This window comes from Diadema antillarum, unplaced genomic scaffold (genome assembly GCF_040938485.1).
Source record: "Diadema antillarum isolate AM-2024a unplaced genomic scaffold, OU_Dant_1.0 scf00000003, whole genome shotgun sequence".
Lineage (NCBI taxonomy): Eukaryota > Metazoa > Echinodermata > Echinoidea > Diadematoida > Diadematidae > Diadema > Diadema antillarum.
Genome location: NW_027270892.1, coordinates 2,741,307 through 2,763,678, shown reverse-complemented (window position 1 = coordinate 2,763,678; position 22,372 = coordinate 2,741,307). Strand labels below are relative to the sequence as shown.

Sequence of the window (22,372 nt, the reverse complement as noted above, 5' to 3'; positions counted from 1 at the left end):
GTTAATAGTACATGGCTTTGGAAAGGGCTTTGGAAAGGGCTTTGGAAAGGACTTTGGATTTGGAAAGGGCTTTCGAAAGCCGTTTAAACAGGGGAAAGTTGATAAACGCAGCCTAAATTGGGTTTAAACCTTAGTCTACAGTATAACGTACGGGCCTAGAAGTTTAAAGATGTAAATCTGGCCTACCCCCTGCCATAGTTTCCTGTTATCATTGTAAGGACCCAGTTATAGTGAAGTACCATTCAAAACAGGGCTGCGACGACTCGGTGCATCCTGAGATGTGCCCTGGTATCCAAAGCTTCTGTCGCACTCTCGAGTACGTGAGAATCATACTGACTAGGTTTACATCTTTAAACTTCCAGTTTCCTCCTTGGATAGTATGTATTCAACGTGCGAAAATATTGATTCTTTTTCTTTTATTTGTGAATTTACTAATGTATATTATATGTATATCCAATAAATCGAGATTATAGATTGTAATGCAAGAACTGAAATGGTGGCTGGTGGTAGTGGGATGAGTTCGAACGCAATAAAAGGGATTTCATCTTCGTCACGTCACGCTTAATACATAGATGTCATGTACAAGTTAAAGCAGTAATTTTCTAACTTCATTGGATTCCACTCTTTTACTGCCTTATGTAGGTTATGGAATTCTGGCATGGGGGAAACAGTTGTAAAACAAGACTAAACTCTATAGGTCAATAATACAGAAGGGAGCCATACGGATAATATGATGATAATTATCATCATCATCATCACCACCACCACCATCACCATCACCATCATCATCATCATCACGCTATCGCAGAAGAATCTGGAGAAGATGAATTATAGGGATAAGAAACATAAATATACTGGTATAAACATCTACGAATAGACCTTCGCAATTATTATTATCATTTGTGTGTGTCTACTTGTGTTTTTATTGTTGTTGTTGTAGTTGTTATTTGTTTTGCTTGTGTTTTGTTCCTGCAAGGTATCTTTTTTGACGAGTGGTGATTCATTTCATTGAGAAGTGGTGAGGAGCCGTTATGGCCTAGTGGATAAAGCCGTGGCTTCTCAAGTTTGAGATTCTTGGTTCAAATCCGCTTGTAGCAGCGGGTGTGTCCTCACGCCAGGCACTTTATTCTCATGGCCCAGTTTTTCGGAGGGGGTCATGAAATTCATTCGCTCGAAGCGATGGATCTTGCTTTGAAGAGAACTAGGTTTCAGCTTTTTTTAACGAGAGTAAAGCTGACAGAATTCCGATAAATATTACACATTTATGATCTAAAAAGAAAAGAAAAGATAAATAAGTTAACGTGGCGCTTGGGTACGTCAGAATACGTGCTGGACATTCTTTTTGCGTACACGCAGACGCGGTGCACGGGGGCGACGACCAGGTCGTAGGATGAGTTGAGGCAGACACGTCTCCATTATTGATCCCGTGGACGGCCAGGAGCATGACTGAAATTACAAACCAAACTGAACGCTTCATTTCATCGAGCCGTATAATCATGATTCTGGTGGGAATTGTTTCGAGAGGATGTTGTCGGGGGTCGATGAGGGGAGGGGGAGGGGAGGGGATGTGGCGGGACAGGGAAATGCTCGAGACCCCTCAGGAACTTTCGAAGAAACATATTGTGGGGTGTGTTCAATACACTCTTCTGAGGTCATATGCCATACACGGATGAGAGGAGCAGGAGAAGGCGCTGGGGAGGGGGGGGGTGGAGATAGGGGGATGAGTTTTGACTTATTCATGAAGTTATGATGGAGGCGCCACGAGATTTGCGACCTTGCATCAGTATTCGCCTGTACGCCCCTTTTACGAGCACATTGTGGCCTTCTATCATGAATGTTATTTGTCATGGTGTTGTTGTTTGTTGTCGTTGTTGTCGTTTTTGTTGTCCAAGCATTTTCCGTCTCCTTAGCCTTGTTTAAAAACTTATCAGCTATTTTTTTTACTAATTCCATGGAATTCTAATGATGGACGCAACGTGACGTGTTATTGTGTAGTGGAACAAAAGAGAGAGAGAGAGAAAAAAAAAAGGACCATGAGGAGAATTTGAAGACGAAAATTTACAAATAAATGCATATTTAAAGAGTTTTCAAATTATTGGTGCAAAATGAACACGTAGGGGGTCTACTTGCATCAACAAACAAAGAGCACTGTTTTATATTGCTTCGTTTCTTCGTGTTCTTTTTCACTTTAAATTTATGCACCAGATCGTGTCATTTGAATTGCATGTGGCATGAAATCTTAAACATGCATGATGTTACCTCAAGTACGTATGAGAGTCGGCTATGTCATAAGTTACTGCTTCGAAGATCATTGAATCTCGGACACGACGGACAACACACAACAGCACCAACAGCACACAAACACACATTTTTTTTAATTCTTTATTCTTCATTATCATAAAAATCATATTCATAATGATATCATTAGAAACAAAAAGTGCAATATGCATCCCACTCATTGATATATAGTCAAGTCTAATCAAGGAGAATTAAACCTGAATATATTGTGAATTGAGGGAAAGCAGCAATTTTTAGTAGGCAACATCGGCGACATTTGAGGGCAACTGGACGATCCGTTCAAGAGTTATGAATTTTTATAGTTTCGGTGCAGCCATCGGTAGGCGAGAAAACCACAACTTTTTGTGACTTCAAAACGGAAAACGGTTTATAAAACATTGCAAAATCAACATATTGTTTTCACTTCCGTAGCATAATGACAGAGCAATTGACTTTCCGCTTTCTTCTTTCTTTTTTTTTTTTTTTTGGTGCAGCCATCGGTAGGTGAGAAGACTACAACTTTTTGTGACGTCACAACAGAAAACGGTGTAAAAATACTTTTAAAAAATCAACATATTTTCACTTTCGTAGCATAATGACAGAGCAATTGACATTCCTCTTTTAGAAAGCAGTGAGAATTTTATGATCCTTAACACATGTTAGCAACGAGTCGAGTAAATATGTAATTTTGTCTAAGAATATTTAAATTCTTTGGAATTCTCTTTATAATGTCTTCATATGGTTTTTCATATGTGACATTACGTCGCGAACTGCAGTGGTCTCCTCATCCAGCGTTGACTGCACCGACACTTTACACTTTCAAAACCTTTGAACGGATCGTCCGGTTTTCCTCAAAACTCGCTGATGTGTTCTACTAGTATTTCTGCATTTACATCCATTTCACATGTATGTTTGCGTTCATTATACAAATGATGCATAGGACAGAGTGGATCGGGGAGAATTGGGTGCGCGAGTTGAACTTTGGAACTGTTTAAACTTACTCGCTGCGCTCGTGGGTTTTAGACTGATCCAAAATTAGACGAGAGCATCCAATTCTCATCGATCCACGAAATAGACCTGTGCATCATTCGTGTTATAAAATGGGTCCGTAAATTCATGAAATACAACCTTTCCCCCCACCATTCGTCCGGTACACCTGCAACACTATACAAGACTTGAGCCATGCGTTCGGATTTTACCGGACGCATGGCTCAGTGTGGATCAGTAAAAATCAGTACATGACAACTGCACAGTGAGATTGCAGAGATTCTAAAGCCCATTTTATGATCCCTTTTTATAATTTCTTTTTATAATTCAGGTCTCTTTATGTTATCATAATCACTATGTGTCCAACCGCAGAGTTTTATTCTGATAGTAGACCCTACATTATGTCTGTAGTATCATCAAATATGATAAATTGCATAAAATAACATTGTGAAATTTTCGGGTAACGATGCTCGAATACTATATTTTCTTATTTCTCATTTTTACCACCAGGTGGTCAACGATCTGCAGACCAAACTGTCCCTGGCCAACATTCACACGATGGTCAAGGAGGCCTTCGACGTCGAGGTCAACAACGACATGAAGATCCAGAGCATTAAGCAATCACTGACATATCTCAAGGTAAATCCAATCGTCGTCATGATTATGGTCCATGAAGATGTTTATAAAGTATATATTTTGCCTCGTTTGTATTAACTATGTCATTGTACCTCGTGATACACGGATAGGAGAAAGAACAGCCGTGTTGGCAGAATCATGTGCCGTGCTGAAATGAATAAATGAAAATGAAATGAAAGAAAAATACGAAAATGAAAACGCATATCATATGTGTGTGTGTGTGTGTGCGTGTGTGTGTGTGTGTGTGTGTGTGTGTGTGTGTGTGTGCGTGTGTGTGTGTGTGTGTGTGTCATGCACTGTCTTATTTGTCGTTTGTAGTTTCCTTTCTCTTTGCTGTCGGTGAACCTGACTCTAATGCACACAGTGCGTGCCTTTACGTCGGTGAAATCTTTAAACTGGAAGAGCGGGAAGAAAATACAGGGAGGTCCCCACTTTTTTGAAGTTTTGACACCCAATGTTTGCTTCAAGAATCAATATGGTCTTCGTTTTACTTTTGCTTCCAACCATGCGGCACAGACCGTGTCGGCTGTATTATGTTGCTCTTATTCAATACGTTGGAGTCTTTATGTGCTATCTGTGTGTTACTTTGTACCAGGAGAAAGTAAACAGTCCTGTTAGAATTATTTTTTTTTATTATAAAGTCAAGATACACAAGCATTTCCTTTGAAGTCTTAGAGACAAAGACAATAAAGACACGAGAGGTTAAAAACAAATACAGCAAGAAATCTTTCAACATGTCAAGGGTACGAAGTGCTGGTGAATTTATTATTTTTGAATAAAAGAATATATCATGAATTTATCTTATGCACTTATTTTAACAACTTTGAAGCTGTCTCCCTTCCGTACAAAGTGCGTCTATACTGCGGAAATCCCACAGTGGAAGTTTAGACCAAAATCAAAAGAAAGAAAATGCATGGAGGTTTGTTTATTCAAACTTTCACAAACAGACCAATAAAGTACCGCATTGATTTCCCCAACCGACCACTTCCCTTTAGCGAGGGGGAACCCATGGGTGTATTCTCTTTCCGCGGGGCGATTTCTCAATTAATGAAATGAATCAATGTGCTCTCCGAGCACGCCGGCTTTTGTTGCTTTTCCTCATGAATCCATAGCGAGCGTTAAAAGAGGAGGACACCTGTTGTATTGTCCGTCAATCTTATTAGGCCTACCTTCTCAGCCCTGACCCCCCCCCCCCCCCTTCCTCCCCCATCCCTCGCAGCCCTGGTCAGATCTTGATATTTCCTTGTACTTGAAAGCACCGTTAAACATTTTGTCCCGTTTCATAATCTTAGCTGTAGGTGGTTCTACAAGCTGCTCATTATTAAACGTCGTGATATTTGTTTACATATAATGTTCACACACTTTGTAGCATCTAAGTCACATATCAGCAATATCGGCCAGCGCCTTGAAGAAATGGCAACGATACTTCCACCCTATGTTGCATTCAAAAAAAGTCATAGATATTTCTTTCTCAAATTACATCTTCGGTCAACTTCTGTCAAAAAACCCCAAAAACAAGAACCAAAACTTGACATTCATTAACTTGTTTCTATCCGTGAAATGTCACCAGACGGAACCAATAAAAATGATTTTTAAAACGATAAATGCATCAATATTTTCCTGACTGCCTTGTACCCTTTTTCTAGTAGGCCTAGTTATTTCCTTCGTTAAATGCATGGGGGTAAGAAATATTCCATATAGTGAGCTAAGATTGATATGATTGAACTGTTGCACATGTACATTTCAATCAGCTGATGAAGCACTAAGCAACTTAATTCTAGAAGAAAGAATTAAATTTTCTGTAAGTGATTTTGCACTATTGATGTCGGCAGGCCGAAATTTTGCAATGAAAGAGAAGGAATCATTCATACTCCTACATTATTTTGCTTCAATCGAGCATGAATAAACCACGCGATAAGAAGAACTTACATTTCACAGCAAAATCCAAACGAGAAATAAAACGCAAAGACACGCGACGCCCAGGTTGGCTTTAAGTAATAAGTGAACTGAAAGAATGGCTCAGATTTCATGAAATATTTCATTCTATTTCATTTATTTAATTCATTCCGTTTCCAACAAACTATGCATACAGCATGAAAATTGCTAATACACAGTTATGCAAAATCAAAGAGGCTCGTTTATCAGACAAGGAAAAATATAGTGTAATGAAAAAGTACAATCAAATAATGTAAAATTTATAGTATGAAAGAACATTTGTGGGAAATGGAGAGGACTGCTGGAAAGCTTGGCTTGTAATTGCAGTCCCCTCATGAACAATACCTAATCACAAAATATAATGAAGTTTTAAAACGAGGCAAATTAACTGAAAAAAAAGTAAAAACAGAAAAGACAAGAGAATATAGGGTGTAATGTTAGGGAGTTTCAAAGTGTTGGGCTTTTCTTAGGGAAGAGTAACGTCGGTCGCAACCACACAGTGCCAATCATATAGCCTAGAATGATGAGATGTTGACCATCTGTCACCACGTTAAAACTCTGCCATAATGTTTGTAAACAAGAGTCATAAAGATAATATTTTGGTCGACATTTAAACACTTCATCCCATCTTCTAAATATTCCACATTGTTTGTCTGTAAGAACATTGCATTTTGTGAATGAATTTTTTTCGTTCAAATCCCATGTTAAAATTAGGACATTTCATTATAACTTGGTAGAAATTAGGACATTCCATCCCAAAATTGGGACATTTCATGAAGATGCGTGAGACGGTTTTTAGTGAGGAAATCTCTGGGGTGATGGCGCCATCATTTCATGTAATTGGCGAATGTGATTACGCTGCACCGATATCCATGTGTCGTGAAAAGATTTGAAACTTCAAGATCTCAAAACTGTCCAATATTGCATTTTGATGAAACTTCTGCGATTCTATCAATTCAGATTCACTCTATCTATCAAAGCATTCTTGATCATGGAGTTAAAGGACAAGTCCACCTTCATATACATGTGGATTGAGTGAATTCAGCAATATTAGTAGAACACATCAGTGAAAGTTTGGGGAAAATCGGACAATCCATTCAAAAGTTATGAATTTTTAAAGTATCTGCATGCGTAGTCACTGCTGAATGAGAAGACTACTATAGTGTATGATGTCATATGCGTACAACCATATAAAGAAAATAAAAAGAGAATTTCACAAAACTTTACTTTTTGAATTAAGTGAACATTTCTTTGACTTGTTACTGACATATGTTAAGGGTAATATTATTCCCCCTGCCTTCTGAAAGAGAGAAGTCAAGTGTTCTTTTGTTATGCGAGAAAAGTGCGAATATGTTGAATTTTCTTTATTCTTTCTTTATATCGTTGTACTCATGTGACATCACAAGCTATAGTAGTCTTCTCATCCAGCCTTCAGTGAGCAGAATTTTCAAAAATTCATAACTTTTGAACGGATTGTCCGATTTTCCTCAAACTCTCAATGATGTGCTCTACTAATATTGCTGCATTCACTCAACCCACATGTCTATGAAGGTGAACTTGTCCTTTAAACTGCAATTCTTTTTGCAGTTTAAATCCGAAAATTTACCTTAGGACATCTGCTGCTGTCAGTGAAAACTGTTCCAAAACTTGCGGTGGTGATTTTCCATCTCCTGATCGTAATTGTTGCGTGTAGTGAAAGGAAGACGCTACCCAGATGTCTAGACGTTGAGGAATTTTTTAAGACGACCGATTCGTTACACCGATGATAGTCTGCGTCTTTCTGCACTGGATGATTCTTTTGCGTGCTTTAATGCAGTTATTCTGTTTACATCCAGCAGAAGACTTTTGATAGACACGACCCGATGACATGGAGTAGTCAATTTACAACGGAGCAACCAAACGGCTTAATAAACAAGAGAATTTTTACTGGCACTGCGTGGCTGTCCCTACCGAACCTTCATGAACCCATCAAAATTCATCTGGCCTCTGGCATAGATATCCTAGGACAAAGAGTTAGCTGTTCTTCATATATTCCTTTTTTTCTCCTTCTTCTTCATATTGGCTTGGTCGAGGGGGCCCTCTAGGCAGCGTACCCGACAGCGAAGAATATATCCCAAAAGAGAGAGAGGGTTGGGGAGGATGATGATAAGGAGAATTGGGCTCAAGCTTTCATTGGATGTTGTTAAAGTTGCAGACAAAAATCAGTCATCGAATAGATTCCTCGACATTTAGACAATACGATATGTAAACGTGACCTTTCACTGAACACTGCCGCTAACCTGCGAGCGTTGACAACTTGCCATATTGGCGAGGTTAAAGGAATGTTTATAAACCCTTCTCTCTGATTTTGGAGTAGGTCCAGCAAAACAGATTTAATCTTCTTCAATATCACTCTTGACGTCACAGTATACCACAAATCACATTGTTTTATTCCTGTGTGAAAAAAAAAATCTTCGTGAGGAAGAATAAAATCCTCATGTCACGTGATCAAGCTCGATTTGAGTTCGACATTTCGTGGGATTACATAAGCAGTAGCAAAATCCGTTATAGCACTAGTTGAGAAGATCTTCAATCATCATATTCAATTACATAGATCCCATCTTCCCATTGTATGAAATGTACACATTATAGAATGTTGTTATCAAGCATGTGAATAATTCGGGCTTTTCTTTTCACTGTTATCCAATTCGGTCGCAGGACAAAGACGTGAGAGTGATTATCAGCAATTTCTATCAAAAAGAAGCCATCTTCGTTTTCTGTGAGGTGAGAACTATTTTATCATTATCATTACTTGCAGTTACACACAAGCACTCGAATAAGAAACCTTGTCTTGCATTTTTATTCATAGTTTTTGACACGTATTCCTGACGTTTTAAAGTTGTCTATCCTTTTCATGCTCTTTCGATGATGACGTACTGAACTTCGACTGATCATTGACAAATTAAAATGTGATGTCTTTAATCTCCGTCGTGAGTCCGAGCTATTCTTCACCTTTATTTACTTTTTCCGTTATTGAATGAAAAGTAATCACATTGTGACTCTGGTGCCAAATTAGCGTAAATGAAGCTCCGTCAACGCCATATCTTATTCTGTGAAAGATTCCATGTTTGATCATGACTTTTAATGTTGTGCAAAGATTGTACAGGAAGAAAAGGAACCAAAGTAGAATTTTAAAAAAAAACTGTAGTAAGTGTTCAGGCTGCATCGCTAGTTTTGACATGGGGAAACGTGAAGGGTGATTATTTTGTTTCCAATTTTGTTGGAAAATGATAAGCGCCCTTAATTGATCATTTCTTGCTCTTTTGGTGTCTTTCTCGACTCCAATTGATGACAGAATATAAGAGCTTTGGAGTCTGTGATAGCTACGACTTATTAGATCCACCTGCTCATTGCAAAAGGCTTTATAGCATTTCCTAGACGTTCCTATCTATCTATCTCTCTCTCTCTCTCTCTCTCTCTCTAACCTGAAGAGTTATTACCATTTTGGGCACAGTACTTGTCACAGATTTCTGGTTAGATTTGAGTCCTTCGTGTATTTGGAGCTCAGATAGGGTGCTTTAGGTATTTGATTACGGATTGCTGTTAATGCAGCCTATTTTGTTTCTAACCAGGCGTACAAGGCTAAGCTTTACGGCCCAAACTACGTGTGGCTCATCTGGGGACACTACGAAAAGGAGTGGTGGGTGAGTATAATTATCGGATTAAATCGGGGGGGGGGGGGGGAGGGGGTTTCTTGAAAAATTTAAGTCGAGCTATAAAGTTAAGACTGGCTTAAATCTATGGAATGCCGTTGGTTTCTCATTTCAATTTAATCTAATGTTTTCAGAATCTACTTCATATTGTTATAAAGATTTACAGACAAAAATCTTTTGTCCCTTACTTATTTTTTTCTAATTAATGCCTGTATGAAAAAAATCTCCAAAATTTTCAGTCTTATATGAAAGTTAGAATATTAGCAAGGTCACACACAGCCTACCATAATTAAGTTGATCTAAAGATTTAAGATCGACTTGAATTCTGTGTAAAACACCCCAGTTCTTTTTATTTCATTGCAAAACTACGTGTACGATATAATTAAGAGCCTATCGTGGGAGTAATGTAAAGTGATGACGTCAGAGGGCAATATTCAAAACTGCTCGACAAATGTTGCACGCTCAACATTGACAGCGTGCAACATGTGTCAGTTTGTACATGTATAAAAGTGTTGTATGATTTGGTAAATATTGGCGTAGTGTGCATAAGTGTGTGGAGTGCATGAAATGACGTACTGTTTTATTGATTTTATTCAACCCCCACGATGAGGACTGTCGCAAATAGTGAAAAATGTTTCTAAACATTTGATGATTTCTGTGGTTTTTCTTTTACTATCATTTAAGAAAATGGGAAGTGAGCTGACTGGATGCACCACGGACGAGATCTCGGAGGCCGTGGATGGATACATTGCGGTCACTTTCGACGTGCTGGGTAGCAGCGACAACGAAACTATCTCAGGCATGGTGTGTGTTTCAAATTTAATTTCTTAGTACGGCAAATATGTGTATATGATTACATAAGTATATACAATCATATGGTAATATATATATATATATATATATATATATATATATATATATAAAATGCTTTAAGAGGTGATATGAATTTTTCATCGTATGGCATTTTAATGGTATAGTAAAAGATGCATTTAGATTGATTATGCCACTGTATGTGTGTGCGTGAAAGATGAGAGTCCGTTTATATGCCGGAGTAGGCCCCAATGCTATATATTTCTATGTAGCAGATTCATTGTAAGTTACGAACATTCAAACATATCTACATGCAGCTATGTAAACAAAATTGCGGTTGAAATGATCGTGGTGTCAATTACCGGTGATTCATATTCCATCGTCGTTGCCTCTGCTTCGCTGGCATAATAGATAATCAATTGAGAGTTATTACTTTTTTAACACCCGGCTCTGGACAGCGTCACCAACAGCATAACTATTGTTACGTTTTCTAACGGATTGAAATGAATTCTGGAATAGGATACAAAACAAAATAAATGTATGACATTTACTGTGCTACACCCACGCACGTGCACCATAAAGGGACACTTCTATGGCAACACGAGTGGATGAATTATCAGTTTACCAATTACATTAAAACGTATCGTTGAATTAACATTAAGAAATATTACGGTAGCTGCTGCATCTGTCATACGTTTAGTCTTAAAATGGTATAGGTAATACGAAGGATTCTGGGACGAAACAGGAATCCCTTACCCTTGAAGCCAGAAGCTGATGAACAATATAGCAATGTAAATGAATACTGATCAAAATTAATATAGGTCTGCGGCACGTCTCTAATAGCACTACATCTTATGAATGGTACCAGTGCAGTGATGTGAGATTCGGTGAATTCCGATTGTTGCTCTTGTTGGTGTTGTTGTTGTTGTTGGATATGAAACGGAGAACCTGAACGTTCACCGTTCAACTTTCAGTTTAATCTAATTTCTTAAACAACCAGGGATATCAATCAAACTTCATGCAATGCTCGCCAATAAGTCAAATAGATCGCTTTCTGCGATGATCAAGAGTCAGAAACAAAGGAAAGATCTACCACAACAGACACTGACAGAGAAGCGAACGAGCATTGCTTTTGAAATTTTGGCACTGTTGCATTGAAGTTGAGATCAAACGTAAGCCAGAAAATCAAACATAAGTCTGTGAAAACTCAATTCTGATTGGCTGATACCAGACATATATTTGATTTTCTGACTTATGTTTGATTGCATCTTTTTCATGCAACAGGGCCCTGGATCCCTGGAAGAAAATCTTTTGACTATGAAGTGTAGTAATGTGAACGTTTGAACAAGTCCACCTGCCCTCTTATGGCCGTTTTCGTACAGCTTAGCTTTTGTGTGTGTGTGTGTGTGTGTGTGTGTGTGTGTGTGTGTGTGTGTGCACGAGCGCGCGAGCACGCCATAACTACGAGCCTTGTACGTGTACATGTACATGTACCTTGTTTGTCAGCTTGTATATCAAAATACGGTGAAATGCCACCAGGGAAGTGAAATACGGCCCTATTGAAGATGTTTTTGACTCTCTATCGACAGTTGATGCACTGGAAAGCCCATCTTCGGTTTGTGTTTATCATACCACGCATAAAATCGTAATCATGACTGGCTGCAGTACCATATTGATTCAGCACTTCTTTATAGCTTTGTAATATCTTAAGATATACTATGTCTATCTCGACCTCAGCCAACAAATCATCGCCTGGAATAGGACTATTGGTATTCATAGGAACCATTCATCCGCCAAGGAATATTTATGCGTATCTGAAGGGCAGAACAGCAGAATGGACAACCCAGAAATTTCCCGATGTGATTTGCCTATGATTTTTTTTTCTTTGTCTGAGGTGATACATTGTTGTGACGTATTTCATCCCGGAGTCCGCTCCTCGAATAATTAGAGGGTCCCATCCAACGCTTTTCCCCCGATGAGGCAGCAACTGGGGCGCGAACGGAGCGAATGTTTATTTTCGCATCCACGACTTCGGGCCCAAACATCCAACCGTGTGTGGGAGAGTGACATAATAGGATGATGAAACGTCGACATGAGAGAAGATGATAAAGAGAGCACGATACGATTACGACAAGATACCAGCGCGAACTCTAGGGAGAGAGAAGACAGGGGGAGGGGGTACTCCGAGACAGGATGATGAATAGATACAGGGTATACACCTATATTTAGGAATATAGTTTCCCTCATCATCAGCGTGAATTACCCAAGACTATTTTAGAGCCAGCTGTCGCATGTAGTGAATGGGTACTTAACAATATTGTCATTCTAAAAAATTCCTTCTATAGAACATTTTGATGTAATTAGATTATTAGGCCGGGTCGTTTGGTTTGCTATTTATCTACTTGTTTTGTTTCTATTTTTTTTTCTGAAGGCTTATTCCGAGGCATTTCAACAGTTGAATAGGATGTGTTTGGCTAAAACACCAACCGTAACGATTTATGTATACTTAGACATATACACAGAGTAGTCGGTATATCTGGTAAACATGATAGAATTCAGAAAAACATCGACACAATAAAAAGGAATCAAGGTAATTTTTTTCTAGTAATTATGCTGTTGTAGCCTAAGATTTCATTATATTGCCCAGCATATCTTACAGCATCTGAACAAAATTTACAAGGCTCCTTCATCAGCATTACAATTCCAACTTGGAACGAGTGAATCCATACATGTTTTATACGACTTTATACGTCTTTGTAAAGCAACCTTTGGTTAAGACGAAATAACAAACAAACAAACAAACAAACACTGTCGTCAGTGACCTCATATATCTTGTGATGTTTTAGACATTTTGTCCGGAAATAATAGTTCTGTTGAAATATATTATAAGGCCCGCAACGCAGAACGTGACGTGATGTGGTAGGGCATTTTCTTATAACTCCAATTTGATCTGTGTCACAAAGGATATACCATAACTCCAATTCGATCTGTTTCACAAATATAAACCAATCTCACTGTCTATCGTAACACACGGCTGAGAGTATATCACAGCCGGCAGGACTGGATAATTCGTCTAACCATGGAGGTGGAAACCACCTCCCTGGTTTAAGCCCTTTTCAATCATTACCGGAGTGTTATTTTGTGTTGGTTCTCTCTTTTTTTTTTGGGTAAAGATTGTTGGCTTGTGATCTTTAGTTTCGCGGCAGGACAATCATCGCAAAGGCATCGTTAAAATTAGCGCGTGAACCTTATGTTAGGGTCTGCTTTTTTACGGAGTGTCCTTATGACCCGTCAAAGCTGGTTTGCTGGAACTCACGTTTTGGCAAGGAGGGTATCCCCAGCCAATATGTCTCCGTCACTTTGGATTTACCACCTACCGCATCGGAGCGCCACCGCGAACTTGATTTAACGCGGAAGAGAAACGAAAGTGTAGCGCCAGATACTCACCTTTCTTTTCTTTCCCCCTATCTCGCTCTCTCCTCCAGAGGTTCCGTTAACGAGTAGTATGTCAACTCCCTTGATCTATAGAAAGAAGAAGAAGAAAAAAAATCCTATTCCGGAATGAATAAGCATTTCATCCATTTTATTTTCCCCTTGACTTCCTAGCCGCGTCGTAATGTGAGGCTCGGTTGGCGTCGGTCGTAATTCACGCTACTACACCACTCGTGAGTGTATAATTGCAGTTGCGGCTCTCAAGAATTCAAAAGGCGGACCATATTTACACCCACTAGAAGTGGTACTTCTGGCTTATGATAAGGATGCGCTCCTCATCCTTCCAGTCATCCTCTTTGGGAATGCCGCCTTGCATCCACTCGCCGTGTGGATGTGGCATCTCGCATTTTTCCTCCGTCAGCCAGGACCGATCTTTTTTTTTTCCTCGTTTCATTTTCAATTTCATTTTCAGTTCATCTTACTTGTCCAGCACCTGTTCAAATGAAATAACACAAACGCGACAGATAAACAACAATGTACCAATGAAAATGACAAAATCTGAGATGACTTATCGTACTTATAACATACTACAGACGTATACAGGTATATGAAAGAAATAACATACTATACAAGTAAACATTTTTCCATATCATTTCGAGGTGTGTGCTCGACTGAGATGATAGCCTCGGAGTAACATAGCACAGGCCTATAAGAAATGTCAGAAATCTAATTTGAACTTTGAATGAATAGAATAGGGCTATTAACAGCAATATCTAATTCGTGGGAAGTTGAAGGAAGAAATACTCTTCTTGTTCTTCAGTAATTGCTAACATATCATGGGTAAGGGTTTATACGTATATGACTCGTTGTGCGTTATTAGTATGGAGATGTAAATTTGCACAAACACTCCTGCATTATACACATCGCATTACACGCATACACACATAAATATAGTATATATATATATATATATATATATATATATATATATATATATATATTACACCCGTCCCGATGCGGCAAGGGGTGTTTAAAAACTGTGTACTGAAGGAAGGGGAAAATGCCACGTCTAGTCACAATGGATGCAGGGATGAAAGTGTGGAACTCAAAACCACATCCATCGTGATGAAGGCATTTTTCTTAGAAATTGAAGAGACTGGGTAAACTCCACTCTGATTTCAGGGGTGGGTGAAATAAACTTGTGAGGGTGAATTTCTCTATTTATTCCAATGCATATATCTAGAAACTTCCAAAAAATTTAGGGGGGTCTATTTTCTTGAGGCCTTTACACCTTCCCCTCCTAAAACAAATGTCGTCCCCGACATTTCCTCATATAAAAAATCCACTATTCCATTTGGTGTGTGTTCTCAGTGATGTTCTATCTACAAAACTTAGGATCACGTACATGGCTGCAAACCCATCTTCTAGCACTTCAAACAAATAACGACTTAGACCATCTGATGACAGGGAGTTTAAAGAGAGTATTCGATGCAGCATTAATACTGCACTCCATCATCAGCATTACTCCACAAAACTGAAGATGGCATTGAACAAAGTCACCAGGGCGCGCGTTCCCCGTTGATACTTAAAATTCAACATAAATCATACGATTTTTTTCGAATACATCAACCTATATATCATAGTACATGTCACCTAAATAGTCGTGATTACACAAAAATATTTTCTAGGACTTTTGCAGATCTGTTTCCTCCCATTTCCTTTTACACTCTGTACTTAACGTTGAGGAAACTTGCAAGTATTTAACTTCTAATCTGCCTTCTCTCCTACTGAAAATCTGGCTATACTCTTTCTCCACACTGCGCAGTGGTTTATACTTATACTCTGATTTTGGTAATCACCTCTTCGTTTCGTCATTGCTATTCTCGAATAGGCCTAACCAATGATGTGGTCCCAAAATTTTGACAATTCACTTTAACAATACATCTACCTATAAATACACACTAATTGTTCTAATATTGGTCGTCGGTCCTTTCCTGGTGCGTCCAGTCCCTTTGTCTCGGCATGCTGGGATGGTAGGCTCGTCCAGGGTGGGTAGGCGGTATGTTGACCATAGGCCTGGCTCCTGGGATCCTGGGTCCACTGCGGTGTCGGGAATCTGGCTGCCGGGAAAGATTGGTATGGGAAAGGTTGGAATTGGTCCTCCTGGGGGCGGTGCATGCCGTCCTGGACCCTCAGGGTGACCTCTTCTGGGCTCATCTTGGTCGGTCGGGTAGATCAGGTACTCGTGGGAGGCTCCGGGCTATGGTCCTAAGGACGACGCAACCGCCATTGTCTTGTCCCTCTCCTGTGCGGGCGTCGTCCTGGCAGGGTCGCCAGAAAATGTTACACCCGTCCCGATGCGGCAAGGGGTGTTTAAAAACTGTGTACTGAAGGAAGGGGAAAATGCCACGTCTAGTCACAATGGATGCAGGGATGAAAGTGTGGAACTCAAAACCACATCCATCGTGATGAAGGCATTTTTCTTAGAAATTGAAGAGACTGGGTAAACTCCACTCTGATTTCAGGGGTGGGTGAAATAAACTTGTGAGGGTGAATTTCTCTATTTATTCCAATGCATATATCTAGAAACTTCCAAAAAAATTAGGGGGGTCTATTTTCTTGAGGCTTTTACATATATATATATATATATATATATATATATATATATATATATATATATACATATATATATATATATATATATATATGAAATGATAGAGAGAGAGAAAGCGCTCACGCAATAGAAATTCTTTGGCTACAGCGTCTTACAGCCACTCAATTCTGTGTCAATTGCCATTTGTGAGCACCTTCCATGCGACGCAAAATTGGTTCGCGCCAACTCTCATATATTTCCAATCCGTTTCTGTCATACATAATCGCAAGTCGCGAACAATCACAACTTCTGCCAAGTCGACTTTGTCATCTATTCCACTTACTATCACACTGCTGCAGAGTCAGGTTTTACGCAGACAGCATTGACATTCATTTATTTTTCATATAAAAGGGTTCATACAACGATGTATATATAGGTGAAAGTAAGAGGCCAGCCTTAATAGAAAAACGCACACACACACACACACACACACACACACACACACACATGCACACGCAGAGGCAAACAGAAGACAAGAAAGCGGGAAAATGTTCCCGTCCATGGTGATTGACCCCTGAAGAGCAAAATGTAGCCGAATGGCGCGCTCCCAAAACCAATAAAATTTATGTTACCAATCACACCTCTTTGCGGTGGGAGAGTTGTATTGAATCTGTGCGTGCCTTTTATTCGTCAATGATTTATTCGCGCTGAATTATATATGAGGAGTTCCTAATTCCTAATTGGAAAGACATTGTCTTCTTTATGAATAATCTATATTACTTTAAAGATGTCCTTGCTCTTTCTCAGTTCTGAAGAGGAAATAAAGAAGGGGAATCAATCGAAATTAAAGAAGAAAAGGAAGAAATTCCCCGCACATACGGAAATTACGGACGACCTTTGAATAATATAATTACTTTAATTGTGTATTAGCGATAGGACGAGTTTTCACATTGCCATTTGCGATTCGTCTGTAATCCTAACATTAATTTCCTTAATCAGTTAAATGCGTATAACCTTTACCACCTTGAGCATGGTCTATGTTGTAACTTAATTCCAACAATCTTCCGCAAATTACACGCTCGAAATTTGTGTCTTGCGTGAGCTTTCAAGTTGTCGATTCTGAAACCTGATTTCAAAGTCGGGAAACCCGGTATGAAAAAGGGCGCGGGATTTCCCTCCATTATCTTGTCTTTCCTCTGAAGGCCTTCCCAGTCACTGCCATGGCACAACTAACGATGTCCCGCTTAAATATATCGTCTGCTGATCTCGAGTTTGTCTATATGCACGCATTAAAAAATAAAAATCGTTTCATTTAAAATATCCCATCGTCAACGTTCCTTCAACAAAAACACGAATATCTATCTTCCAAGCCGACCGATCTGACTGATTAGAAAAGTACTTGAAGGTCACCGTTCATTTCCCCCCTTTTCATTGTGATTGGGCACCGCCTCAGCAATTTGTGAGTTATGACGTAATCCATTGGGTCTTACACGTAATATACGGAGCACCAGTGACTTTCATTTATTCACAGTACCTTGCATAATATTCAGGTCGAGTACAATTTGTGTGCATGCGTTCACTCGCATTGGTCTCTTTCTACAATTACGCCACTCATCCGATTTCAGAATGGACGGCATGCAAGCAGTACAATAACCTCGAAAGAGAGAGAGAGAGAAAAAAAAGGTATTGCCTGAGAGATATTATGGGATTGACTTTACGAGACGCGAATACCGTCATTATTGAAATTCATCAGCATGTCCCACAGCGAACATCCATTCTCGGCATTCGTGCTGCTCTGCCTTGTATACGAATGTTTCGCCTTCCATCAATGTAGTTTGTCCGTCGAGTTTTATAAGGCATCTCATTACGACCGATCACTTTGTGTGTGTGTGTGTGTGTGTGTGTGTGTGTGTGTGTGTGTGTGTGCACGCGACATACCCATTTTCCACGATATGTTTTATAATAAGATGTTCAAAAACATTTACTGTAAAGGTTATTTCCTGTTTTCGGCAACTTTATCAAACACGTAGCAAATATCCCTTTTATTTCGACAATGATCTTACGTAGATATTAATATGTTCATGCACACATATAGCTCACAAATCGTAGACATATAGAGAGACACTTTGACACGCTTCTTACTGGTTCACCATGTTGCATACGTGTGATATTCGCACAGCGCACGCGCAGCTAGCTAACAATGAATAAATGTTATTCAGATGCATTACAGATACCAGTTTAAAATACCGCCTGTTTTCGTTGCTTAGCGATCACATCAAAAAACATTCAGTAACTCTGTGATCAAGTGACTCAACAATCAGTTTCATAAATTAAAAAAAAAGATCTCTACGTCGTGCCAAAATGTACCGACTTTTGCTTCAGCAGATTGTAAAGTACAGGTGAAATATTCATCAGCACGGTGTGTTTATTCTCTTTTTGAACCTATGGCTGGTCCAATACATTTTGGTGCACTGTATAAACCATGTGCATATTCGTTCCCTCGCACCCTTAGAGCATGGGCCCTAGGGTCCATGCTCAGAGCATAGTACAAGGAATACTGTTAAGGCAAACCTTATCCGCCAGGGCTCTATGACACTCCTTGAAGATATTACAGTGACATCGCGGTGTAGGTCTTAAGTAAATAGGCTCCCAATGTACCTGACAATGGCAACAGTTCTGGTTTCTGTCCCACGACACTCAGATCAAAAGTGAGCACATGACCGCTTTCACTAAAGACAAACATTTCATATAGTAACGCGAATGGAGGCCCTGAACTCAGAGCAAACGAAATATATATGTAGGCATTCTCTGCATCAATCGTCCACAACTTAGAAATGGTCTGGTTCGTCCAAGTTGGTGGCGTACTTTCGCATCCCGACAATCTGCAATGCGATCTTATGTTCGGCGCCATCAACTTTCCATTGATTGATGACGTGACCATGACACTACTATTGCCTTGGCTGTGTTTTAACAATTCATCCACGTGACCATTTCTCAGCCAATCAAATTTGCAGGGTAGGGTTGGAGACGCGGTCGCTTTCGTAACGTTGTGCCGCGTATATAGTAGGGCAGATATGTTAAAAAAAAATTGGTCGAAATGCTCACATCCGGGGGAAAGTATGAAATTTTGTATATAGGTGTATTTGGGGGCGCTGATTTCAAATATTGCCGGATCCAAGAGATCTGATCACGGTGACTACGAAGACAAACATCATGACTAACATTCACGGGCATGTCAAAAAGTGCAGCAAAAAGGAAGCATAATGCACCTTTCACTGACGTCACAATGTAAATACAGCAGCGCGCACTCTATCAGTTACCAACGCGCGCTCAATCAGGTAGCCTAATTTACAAACCCGAGATAGAGATTTTCAACACTCCAACATGGCAAATATGTGTAAAAATTCAAATTGGCTGCCGTGTAGCTTGTCAGACAAATAAAATAAGTCTGTTATTGAAGTCATCATATCCCCATGCTTTAATACATTAAATTCCAATGGCTAATGTCATTCAGAACTGAAGATAGGGATCTTTGACGGCGGCCATATTGGAATTCAAAATGGCGGCCGACCCCGTCGTCAGACCTCTTGGATCCGGCAATTTTTGAAATCAGCGCCCCAAAATACTCCTTTATGCAAAATTTCATACTTTCCGCCGGATGTGAGCATCTTTTTCACATATCTGCCCCACTAATAAGCTCGATATATCCTAACTCAAATAGCAAGTTCAAACTTCTAGTGCTTCCCGCTCTCATTCAAGAAACAGATGTCGCTGATAATCGTTATTGGTATTTCTTGTTATCCCTTGATCGACTTCGTACGTTGTCACAATTTGGACTCTTAAAGGGAACGGAATAGTGTGCCATTTTAAGAAACACACAACACACGCGCGCACACACACACACACACCCACACACACACACACACCAGTCATACACACACAAACACACAGCTGCACAGAGAGACGCACACAGACAAGATTCACCTACTCAGGGATTTTAATAGACCATCTTTCTGTTTACTGGTTAAGGCGACAATAGGAAACGGCACAGAGAGGTTAATCAAAGAGATTAGAATAATGGAAACCTTTTTTTTCTGAAACATTCTGGTGATTGTTGATGATTACTTAAGTCATAATACTGATGACAAACGCGACAAAGCCACGACGCAATACTGCTCCATAGGCCATGAATATCAAACGTAGTGAAAAGGCTGCAAAGCATTTTGTGCGTCATTCTTGACGAATATCTATTCGGCTGTTAGTTTTTATTTTTATCTTGGAGCCCATGATATTTTGCAAACAAGAGAGTGTCGCAAACATGGCCTGCCCTTTTCCTTATGGGCCGAAATTGTCAAACGTGTGGTTAGACTTGACATTTAACGCTCCCATTTTCTCTCGTCAGGAAAAATAGAAATTTTTTGTGTGATATTTTTTGCATTTATTTCTTTTTCAGTGTGAAAGAAACTAGACACTTTCACGTAAACATAACAAGTATGAGATCATATATGTGGCATTTTCACTTTTTTTTTCTATTTCTCTCAAGGAGAATGCCAGCGTTCTTGCCGTTTGGGATGAACAGATAGCTGTCATCAACTTTGAATGGGATCATTTTTGTAGTCCGTCTGTCTGGGATATCTGAAGATAAAGTTAGTGTCAATGCAAATTTACCAAGAGCCTTGAGCGTTTAGGCAGGCAGTACTGGATATTCTGTTTCACGAGGTATATATGAGAGCTTACCAGGATTTACGTCTCAGTTCCAACGTTGCTCGTGCGCCGGATAGAGAGAGAAATTCGTGTGTGCGTGTTTGTGACATTTCATGTGCTGTTTCACACAATTCGTGTACAAATATTGATTCCCGTTCATGCATTTCATTTACTCGGCGCACATACATGGAAATATACACATGAGACAAGGCTAAGATAATGTATGTGGCATTTCCCAACGTGCCGGCAAACGTGATCGTTGGCTCTTCACACATACCTGATATCACACGAACTTTGCTGAGCTAAATTTCCTTATCGGTAGTCTCCTTCTACCGAACTTCGACATTTATAGGGGAAAAAAGACTTCCGGAGCATAGTTCGCCCCCTGCCCAACTCAATATTTTTTTTTCTAGTGAGTTCAATCGCAATGATTATCGAGATTGATAATTGTTATTCTACTAATCTTAAATGCTTGGTTATACAGCGGTTAATACTCCCATAACCATTACCCAACAGTGCAACCCTTTACAAAAACACATGGTGCTGGAGCCAGCACAAGTGATAAGTGGTCATATTGTGGACACCTTTCTGGCACACAAATAACTATGTAGTCATACATATATCAAACATACAGACAGACGTAAATACACACGCACACACACACATCTCTGTCTCTCTTTATACATAAATATAGATATGAATATGTTGATAGAGAGAAAAAAAAAAGAATTTTAATTTCAACATTCAGGATACGCAATTCATTTACCCGTTTTTGTTAAGCATTGCTACGAACGATGCCCAAAAAGTGGTCCTTGAGATGAGGCTAAGTTTATTTCGAAAATCGACATCACGTGACTGCGAGACAAGCAACATTGCAGAAGAAGAGTTCCGTGAGAGTCGATCCTTTTTCCCGACCGATGCAATCTCTTCGATGTGACTTGTTCTACTTCTCGTTTTCCTCACCCGGACATCAAAAACACGCAAAATGCACATCAAAATGCAATGAATTGACGAGAGAGAGAAAAAAAAGTGCGATGTACGTGTGCAGGGTTCATTTCGAAGAGGTGCATTGACCTTTACGGGAAAAGAAAATGAATAAGCAGTGAAAGGATATAGGTGTCTGCACTGTGTAGTCGCAATACCGAATGTTATCCGTATTCCGATGAAAGAACGCTTACAATCAGGCTATTACTGTCGGATGACTTGAGTATAGTTTCAAGAAGGAGAAGAAATCCACATCCCCCTCCCCCCCCCAAAAAAAAGGGGGTGCTTCTCACCTCGTGTGAGTTCTTGGAGCACTTTATAA

General features: G+C 39.6%; 1 protein-coding gene across 1 annotated transcript in view; it reads left to right on the top strand.

The window, feature by feature from the left end:
• Nucleotides 1-22,372, top strand: part of LOC139739671 (gamma-aminobutyric acid type B receptor subunit 2-like) — an 87,030-nt gene that overhangs the window by 7,688 nt on the left and 56,970 nt on the right. The window contains exons 2-5 of the mRNA XM_071650317.1: nucleotides 3,775-3,903; nucleotides 8,533-8,598; nucleotides 9,447-9,518; nucleotides 10,212-10,331. Of these exons, the coding sequence (XP_071506418.1) occupies nucleotides 3,775-3,903; nucleotides 8,533-8,598; nucleotides 9,447-9,518; nucleotides 10,212-10,331 (387 nt within the window). The remainder of the gene's footprint in view (nucleotides 1-3,774; nucleotides 3,904-8,532; nucleotides 8,599-9,446; nucleotides 9,519-10,211; nucleotides 10,332-22,372) is intronic.